Genomic DNA, 9,683 nt, shown 5'->3' on the forward strand with positions numbered 1-9,683 from the left:
GTTCGAGCTCAGTAGCGGACAACCAGGCCCAAGTCAGGGGTGGAGTCAGGCCCAAAAAATGCCATTTCTGGCACATCACTGGTTCCATTAAAGAGAAGGGACTTTTGCGGTGTTGGAGACAGGCAGAGGTGGGGCTGAGCATACAAAAGCTGCTCAGATGCCATCAACAAAGACGCTCATTGACATAATCTGCTGTTCTCTGCAAGTACTGTAAATATTGAAACCTGCCGCCAACCCTTGTGGGCCCATCTTCTGCAGGAATATTTATTATACGAGTGACCTGAGCCTTCCCCTTGGTTCGTTCACCTGCGTACAGAGCGGGTGAAGAAGGCAGGCATGTAAATGTAAGGCAGTGGAGACACAGGCCAGTCATCAGTGGGGTAAAACCAGTGAACCCACTGCTGCCAAAGGGCTGGATCTCTCCAGTGCGCTGCAGGAGACTTCTGAACTCGTGGCGAAGAAGTCCTGTATAACACAAGTGGATTCTTTTTGTTCCTATACAGCTATTGTCATATTATATACATTCATTATCTGCAGCCTTTCCTGTAGGCATTGCTTTGGGCTAGAAAGAATAATGGCAGCATGCCTTCCAAACCAGAACTCTGCTCAAGCGCAGCCCCATGTATACAGATGTGCAGTCCTGCCTGGCACGGGGGAATTTCTTTCTCTCTCTCTCTCTCTCTCTCCCCCCCTCCCCCTTCCTCAGGTCAGTGGAGTGGGCTACAATGGAGAAGGAAACGTTTATCTTCTGCCATCAAAGGAGATTCTTAAAGAATTCTCCAACGTCTCAGTTGGGAAACTAGTGGAGGTAAGTTATGAACCAGCTTGTCCTATTTATGTTTGATTTTCATTTGCACAGATCATTTTGGGTTATGAGAGTGGAAAAAAGCCACTTCTGTAACTCTAAACTTAACTGCCTTGCTAGAGCATTCTCCTGGAAAGGAGTGATTGTGATATAATACCTGAAGCTTATGGGTGAACGCTGGCAATCATAAGACATGTAAAGAGACACCAGAGTCATCAGCTTAAAGTATCAATGACATTTTGGATAAAAATACAATTCTGGCAGAGAAGAGACCAATTAATTCTACGACTTCTAGGTTTTTAATGTGGGAAGATTCTAGACTTCAGACAGCTACATAGTTAATACATAAATGTACTGTGATGGTCTCTGGGTTTCATGTCAGCATTAAATAAAATTTTGCACATTCAACTGTAGGCTAAAGCAGAGTGTTTCAGTAATGAAGTGATCTGAGCTGGAGTCTCAGATGGAGGTTAAGTCTTACTCTATCCATGCTGTCCATTAGAAGCAACTGTAGGAGAGGCTAAGCTTTCATTTTCATGATCTATCAAGCTGGTTAGACATATATCATGTTTTGCTTGATGTTAATTTATCCAAAAAGTAACATTTTACCAAAAATAAAGGTGTATCCTATGGATTAGGTGGGTTTAGAAAGCACAAGAACTGGTCTCAAGAGATGCTGCTATAGGGAACAGAACATCTTTTGGGATGTGGCTGCATTCAATCTCCAATCTCTCATTATTTCATCTCAAGAGATGAAAAAGCTCTGAATTTAGTTATGAAAACATAAGCCATGTAGATATGTCCCATTCTCTAGGCTGGCTGTGTTGTCAATAATGCCATTATCAGGAAGAACAGTGTGATGGGACAGCCCACAGAAGGAGCTCTCGTTGCCCTTGCAATGAAGGTAAGATCGTGATTTAAAATTTTCCAGAAATTAAAAAAAAAAAATGACCTGGAGTTGTTAGGTTTGAGAGCAGTGATCAGACTTCTTTAAAGTCCCCAGACTGGTTTTAGTCTTTCTTTGTCTCTTGTCCCCAAGGTCATCGATGTGCACCTCTCCTACGTAAACCTTTTGTCATGGGCAAACACCTTCCCTGAGCTTTTGTGCTAACAGCAATAATTGTTTTGCTTGGTCAATCTGTGCAATTACACTGCTTAATGGATTTCTTTTGGGCTCAGACCCAACAGCCTTTCTTATATTTTCTGCAAATGCCAACTAAGGGTTCAGGAGAAAGACAAGAGAGTGAAAAATGAGCAAGAACAGAACAAGAGAAAGCATGGCAGATGGTCCTCCTCCATTTGGGTCATCTGCTAGCTTTTTACTTTTTTCTAGTCACAGTTACGTGAAACAATAATTTGTGATGAATATTGCATTCATGCTCGTAGGCAGGGGGCTGTAAATCACCTCAAGGCATTATCTTATCAGCGTTACACCACCCGTGATCCCCAGACCTCAGGTGGGCTGGAAAGCACAGAAGGTGCCTGATGAAATGCTGCACCTGCAAGCATCCTTTCTCACCTCCTGTTTTTAAAGTCTGTAACTCTAACAGTGAAACCATGATTTTTTTTTTTTTTGGTAAAACAATGAAATTTTATTTCCCTAAATGTTAAATTAAAAATCTTCCTTCTGCTCTGCCATTCAGTAGCAAAGCAATAGCAGAATACGAGAGAGGTTGTCTCTTTTATTTTTTTTTTTTTCAATATTTTAGTTTGGTGAGATCCAGGAGGGACAGACTGGCAGCTACTTCTGATCCCTACCCCTGCACCTAGAGCCCCAGGCGTGCTGCTAAAGCAGGAGTGTATTGATTTGGACTGTTGTAGTTCCTAGCTGAAGGGTGGTCTTGTGGGGAATTGCCTTCTGAGCTTAACCCATCAGGAAATAATCTGAAACCACAGATGGTGGAAGTGGGGGAGGCTGAGCTTGGGCTGGAGGAAACCCACTCTGCCCATCCCTTAGGTGCAATTTTAAGGAAAGGACTTGAGCTTCCTTTGACCCAACGCCCTACCGAGGCAGCAGTGCAGCTCCCAAGTTCTTGCAAAAGTCAACTGGGAGCAAACTCCAGTTTAATTTATCCCATATCAGGCACTGAAAGGAAAAGATGGGTTTCAAATATGAGTTTTTCTCTTGGGCTCTGTGGTACATGGCTGCCTGGGAGTACACGGTCAACAGCCAATGCTTGTAATACGGAAAATACAGACAAGCTTTGGCATTGTTCAGCGTTACAGTGCTCTTTCTGTTTTACCTTATTTTAGATGGAACTAGCTGACATCAAAGATATTTATGTAAGAAAGAAGGAAATTCCGTTTAGCTCTGAACAAAAGTGGATGGCTGTGAAGTGCAGGCTGAAAAATCAGGTAAAGCAAACAGTGGCGTTGGCTGGTTTCGTATTTCTAATTGTGCACCGGGACAATGGGCATGAAACGGTATCTCTTTAGCAAATAACGTTTTCAGAAGTTAACTATGGCAGGAGAAAAGGGAACAAACCTCAAAATTCCCCACTTGGGTGTAGTTTTAGCTTGTAAAGCTGTGTTTGAATGGGAGAAGATAATACTTTTCCTATAGTGGTTTGAGCAGGAAAACAAAACCTTTTCAGAGAGAATTGACAGGGAAAGAACAATACGATGTTTTTCCTTTACGAGGTTAAGGAGCTCATTTTCACTGATATTGTACTCCAGTTTAAAAACTCTTTTCATTACCATTCTGTCTGTGATGGCTGAACATGAAAAATGGCTAGACCAAAAATATCACATCCTATAAATAACACATGCACCTGCACATTTTACAAAATACATTAAAAAGCAAACAAAAGATCTTTTTTACCTAAGATGTAAAGCCTTTTGCATTATCAGTATTTTTTAAATGTGCTCTTTTATTTTTATTTGATAAAGTATATTATCTCCTTGCTTTAAAGGATCAGGAAGATATTTACTTTATGAAGGGAGCCTTTGAAGAAGTTATCCAACATTGCACTCTGTACAACAGCGGTGGCATCTCGTTAGCACTTACACCCCAGCAGAAAGCCTTCTACCAGCAGGAGGAAAAACGGATGGGCTCCTCGGGACTACGGGGTCAGTCATGACTGTCTACGTCCCTTAAGCTTACAGGTTATCATACCCTAATACTTTCCTGCTCTGTTTCAGTTAGGATGGGCAGAGGCTCAGTCCTTAGCATCACTTGGATGATGTCTTCATACTTGTCAGAGTTTCCCAAAGGCTGTGTCTTAGGTCTGCTGGCTGCTTCCTTCCCACTATTTTTTTTTTTTTCTGGGTTTAAATTAGTGAAATCTAAAAGAGCTGAAAATAAGCAGTGGAAATGGTGAATGTTCTTCTTCCATGAGACGTGATTGCCTGGGATACGGTCTGAATGGCACATGGACAAGCTTTGCACTGAACCCGATCTAAGTGCAGCTTTGCCAAGTTTTGCTTTGGAGGAACTGCTGCAAGAGCAACAAAAAGCAAATGAGGAAGGGGTCCAAAAGTGTGGATTTGGACACTGAGGTTTTTGTTTGAAGTTTGGATCAATTCTTTATTAGGACCAAATCTAATGATCTCCTTTTGATCCTGACTCCACCGAAGTTTTTATCTGCGTGTCATTTCCTTCACCACTGGAAGCATCCTTCCAGCAATGTCCTAGCCTTTCACACCATCACAAAGGCACTGGCTCCTGAGCATCTTCCCAGGTTGTAAGCAGGTGAGAACAACTCCTGGCAGCCAGGTCTGGAAGATGGTACAGTTAATGTACGTATTCTCCAGCCCTGTGTCTTGCGGTTAGTAACTCGTGTATGGAGCTTGCTTTACAACATCTGAATCATCTGCCAGTGTGAATGGCAAATTACCACTCTGAAGAAAAGCGATTAGCTCAGGCATCCGCTGCGAGCTTGGGATTCAACCATCAAAGGCACACTGACACAAACCCCTGGCAAAACCCCTGAGTGATTTAAGAACGATTGAATGACATGGTTAGGCACCAAGAAACAAAATGTTCGGAGCCTTGATGTTTACACGATGGACATTTCATGGGTTTAACTGAATTTATAATTCACATTTTTAGATGAAAAAAAAAAAGTAGTTTGTTTTTACAGGAGTGCTATTGTTTAACATAGTAGTTTAATAGTGTCTGGTCTAACATTGCACTGTCCTGATTTAATCCATCTGCATTTACGGAAGGCTTGGTAGACAGCTTAAAATTGGAAAAAAAGAAATCCTAAGAGAAACATATGAAATGCTCTGATTCAGATAAACTGGCATTATTAGAGTTGACTGAATTTCTATGTCTACACAAGATGTGAATATAATGACTAAAGATCTGGTTTTAATGACTTTTTCTGCTGGAAAACTGGCAATTTCATCTCTTCTCTAAATATTCATTTTAATGTATGGAAAACACATTATTCATCTTTTAGTCTTGTCTTCTTTTTCCCTCCTCTCTTTCTAGTACTCGCTTTGGCTTCAGGTCCAGAACTTGGCAAACTGACATTTTTAGGTCTGGTTGGAATAATCGATCCCCCGAGGGCTGGTGTGAGAGAAGCTGTTCAAGTCCTTCTGGAGTCTGGTGTGTCAGTGAAGATGATAACTGGAGATGCCCTGGAAACTGCTGTGGCTATAGGTAGCAAACTCAGCTTCTTTCCCATGGGTCTCTCTTATGTCAGTCAGATCAGTCAAATGTTACGTCACTTAATCAACTTTTTATCATTCTTTTTGTGTGTGCAATAGAAATGCCACCGAGTTCTTGCTTTTCCATTGAAACAAATCACATTAAATGCAGTAATCGGGCAGCTATGAACTATGGGCCAAATTCCAGTAACTTCATTCCATTATTTTAGCGCCAGCAATGGCAAAATCTCAGTGTGAGATCCTCAAATGAGCCAGATGGCATTGCTGGGATTATAGACTCCACTCATGGTCGGAGTGTGAGTATCTCTGCCTTTCCCGGTTTTGCATTTTGCCAATAGAAGTACACAGAGCAAGCAGGAGAGCAGAGAGCGATAGGTTTAGTATCAGCTCCAGTTCTGAGCATTGTATTGCTTCCATAGCTGCAGCCGAGCGAGGACAGGGTGACCGGCCCCGCACAGAGCTGCGTGCCCTGTCAGATGTCCCAGGCTCAGATCTATTTCCCAGAAAATTCCTTAATTGCTGCCTCTATTCTTTGAGTCAGGAAATAGTTGGCTTTTTGCAGAGCTGATGGGCTGATCTCATTTAAGGCTTTTCTTTGCAGGACAGAACATTGGTCTCTGCAATGGGAAGCTGAAAGCCATGTCTGGGGAGGAGCTGGACCAGCTGGCAGAGGCAGAGCTATCATCCACTGTCAAAAACGTAATGGTTTCCATTACAGAAACAAGGCCAATTTCCAATAGCAGCCACCTAATACGAGATTGTATTTTCTGTTTTTCAGGTTTCCATTTTTTTCAGAACAAGTCCAAAGCACAAGCTAAAAATCATAAAGGTACTCAGAGCCTCTCAAACCCATTGCATGCCTTACAAAAACAAGGTGTTGGAGGTTGTCCATGTGTGTCTCAGTTTTCTAGACCACCTGGTCTTCCAAGGCAGGATCAGCTCAAACTAAAGGGCTGTAAAACCCAAGCTAGAGCACTGGCACTATTTTGCAGAGCTGGCCTGGGCCATTTGAAAGACACTAGTGAGATATTAGCCAGCATAATATCAAGAGAATGATTTCTGAGGACTTTACTCCCCTCTTCCAACTCCTGCTGGAGTTGTGAGATTCTCTGTACTCCTGAAAAGCCAGTCTGTTAATTCTTGGTCTGAGTTTTGTCCTCAGTGGGCTGCTGAGTCTGCTTTACCCTCAAAGTCCCGTAGCACTTCTGCTCTTTCAATATTATGTGCAAATCCCCTGACTGCTAACAGGAGTCCCTTGTCTTCTCCTGGCGTCAGAACCTCTCCTCTCTCCGCTCCCGCAGGCTCTGCAGAGGGCTGGCGCTGTTGTGTCCATGACAGGCGATGGTGTGAACGATGCCGTGGCCCTTAAATCTGCCGATATCGGGATCGCAATGGGACAAGCTGGTACGGACGTCAGCAAAGAGGCTGCCAACATGATTCTGGTGGATGATGACTTCTCAACAGTAATGTAGGTCTAGTGACTTTCTTTACTGTCAGACGCTTTGGCTATCCGTGGCAACAAGTCTGTGGTGTGATTAGCACTGGAAATAATGCAGGACACAGGACATGTAAGCTGGCAGGCAGTAAGTGGAGATACCCAGTGTGGGTCTGGCTCGTTTTCAGCTGCAGACATGGCAATGAGATTTTTGTTTCAAGTGCTGGTGACAAAGCCACCTTTCATCTGAAAGCCCTGCTTTCTCATGGCTGTAGCTAACCAGGGATTTGAAAGCGCCTAGAAGCCGGGATAGATCATAACGTGCTCCCTGCCTCATCCAGGAGGCTCAGAGGAAAGACACAATTTGCAATGTTCTGTTGGTTCGTGACAACAGAGCGAGCAGGCAGAGCAGAGTGAGGCTATAAATGGGTGACATGCCTGCTTTATGATTTAAGCCTTGGCCATATAAACCAGGCTTTTCAGATCTACTGCTAAAGTCATTTGAACTGAGAAGATGCATTGATATCCTCCTCTAGCTGGACTCTGAATTTCAACTGAAATAAGTGCCAGAAGACAACTTGTCTTTTAAGTGTCACAGGGAGGTCAATATAAAATAGTATGAGTGCAGGTTATTTAATAAACTCTCCTCTCCCTTCCAGGAATGCAATAGAAGAGGGAAAGGGAATATTTTACAACATAAAAAATTTTGTCCGGTTCCAGTTGAGCACGTAAGTTCCTGCTTGCTTCAATTCCAGTGTAAGCACTTTTTGGGTGAGGCCATGCAGAATAAATACTGTTCTTCTGTGCTTTGCAGGAGCATTTCAGCTTTGAGCCTAATTACTCTGTCAACAGTGCTCAACCTACCAAATCCACTCAATGCTATGCAGATCTTATGGATCAACATCATCATGGATGGGCCACCAGCCCAGAGGTATGGAAGAGTCAAAGGAGCAAAATATTCTTGGTTTTAAAATGACTGAATTTGGCTTAGGAATGCAAGCTGTTGTGATTTCTTATCAGTGCACCAGTCATTTGGTGGTGAGATGAGGCAAACTGTTGTTTTGTTCCCTCCTGGTCCCTCCAAATGCATTTACATGAGGTTTACTTGAGGTTTTGCATATTCCTGTTTTGTGGTGGAATCACTTAAATATTCTTTTTTTTTTTTTTTTACTACGAATAGTCTGTTGTCCTGCGTGCATCACCTGCTAACAGCCCCGCGGGTCTGCCTGCTGAGGGGATACTGGGTACATATGGGGGCATATGCCCCAAAATCACAAGTCTTAGGAACCTCATCCACCTGCTAATTACAGCTACTGCTAATTACTAGTTCCACAATGTGGAAGAGGTGTTGTCCACAATCTCACAGCTAACTCTCCCCCTGGGATGGGATACCTGTATGATGCACTATGGTAGTTTAATGTATTATTTTAGCACCTCATTGTCCAAAAAACAGGCAAATCTGGGGCCTTATGTAACCCTGCCAAAACACTGATATCTCTCATGCTGTACTTCAAAGACTTTCATCCTCCGGATCCATCCTGTTTTATCAACAGTACCATTTCAGGACAATCTGCATTAACTAAACACGTCCCTCTGCTTCCCTTTGAGGCAGCTTGGGAGTTGAACCTGTTGACAGGGACACGATCAAACAGCCACCCCGATGTATCACGGACACTATACTCAGCAAGTCATTGATCCTGAAAATCTTCATGTCAGCTGTAATTATCATCAGTGGAACCCTCTTTGTCTTCTGGAAGGAGGTGAGGAAAATCTGTAATCGTGTCTTGTTTCCATCAGGGTGGAGAGCAAAGTGAAGGGCGGTTTCTGAAGGACCCATGAAGGACTTTCTGAAATATATCCAGTGGGGAAGGATCAGGATGGCAAAGGGTTAAGAAACCCGGGTCAGCTCCTAGCTCTGCTTTTGCATTCCTGTTGCCTCTAATTTGGAGCTTCCCATCTAGAGTGGGAAAACTCACGTTGCCTCTAATTGGAGCTTCCCATCTAGAGTGGGAAAACTATTACTTGATATGATATCAGTGCTTTAAGGTACTTTTCACCTCTAGCTTTATGATATCAATGCTTTAAGGTACTTTTCACCTCTAGCTTTCCATGTAGGTAGAAAATGCCAAGTGAATAAGTACCATGGATTGCTGTTAGTAAAGAATGACTGTTACTACGGCAGTTTAAGTGATTTAATTTAGATTATTCTTTACTCAAATTCCACGTCAGTTTAAGAATTTAAAACATGGTTGATAAGATCATAAAGTCAAGAATTAGCAGAGAGAAATTAATGCTATCTGTAATGGTTAGAACTAGATTTATTCCTTTGTTTTACTATCTATCAAATTGTCTGGGGTCAGTAAAGGTAATATTTAATCTGATGAACTGACATACTTTTATAAGGCTTAACTAACCCCTGAATTTTCACATGTGCTTTCAGAACCCAAAAAGTGGCATAACTCCTCGAACCACAACCATGACTTTCACCTGTTTTGTGTTTTTTGACCTCTTCAATGCCCTGACATGCCGCTCTCAGGTGAGATCGCTCTCTCAGCAAAACACTCACATAAACATCAGAGTACTAGGATTTTGCATAGGAAGGGGTTTTTTAAAATGCCATTTAAAGCAGCACGATTTTTATCATCTATATAAATAAAGTTATCCATCATGGTTCAACTGTAACTGCACTTTCAACTGTGTAGCTCTGCCTAAATTACCATTCAGGTAACGTCAAAAAGTCACAGAGTTTACAGCAGACAAACACTGTGACATTCAAGTATCCACAGGACACGGGGAAATGTTACATTTCTTCACTTTGATTTTTTTTTT

The 9,683-nt window shown here is 42.4% G+C and overlaps 1 protein-coding gene across 1 annotated transcript in view; it reads left to right on the forward strand.

Annotated features, from left to right (window-relative positions):
- The window catches only part of ATP2C2 (ATPase, Ca++ transporting, type 2C, member 2), a gene marked incomplete at its 3' end in the record, with an annotated part of 25,124 nt that extends 15,692 nt beyond the window's left edge, over positions 1–9,432 (forward strand). Inside the window, 12 exon segments of the mRNA XM_010077692.1 lie at positions 707–808; positions 1,620–1,709; positions 3,059–3,160; positions 3,718–3,874; positions 5,241–5,411; positions 6,021–6,118; positions 6,198–6,248; positions 6,721–6,887; positions 7,514–7,582; positions 7,669–7,785; positions 8,467–8,614; positions 9,295–9,432. Coding sequence (XP_010075994.1) covers positions 707–808; positions 1,620–1,709; positions 3,059–3,160; positions 3,718–3,874; positions 5,241–5,411; positions 6,021–6,118; positions 6,198–6,248; positions 6,721–6,887; positions 7,514–7,582; positions 7,669–7,785; positions 8,467–8,614; positions 9,295–9,432 — 1,410 coding nt within the window.
- Between the last annotated feature and the right edge of the window lie 251 nt (positions 9,433–9,683).

Source organism: Pterocles gutturalis, unplaced genomic scaffold (assembly GCF_000699245.1).
Source record: "Pterocles gutturalis isolate BGI_N339 unplaced genomic scaffold, ASM69924v1 scaffold5708, whole genome shotgun sequence".
Taxonomy (NCBI): domain Eukaryota; kingdom Metazoa; phylum Chordata; class Aves; order Pterocliformes; family Pteroclidae; genus Pterocles; species Pterocles gutturalis.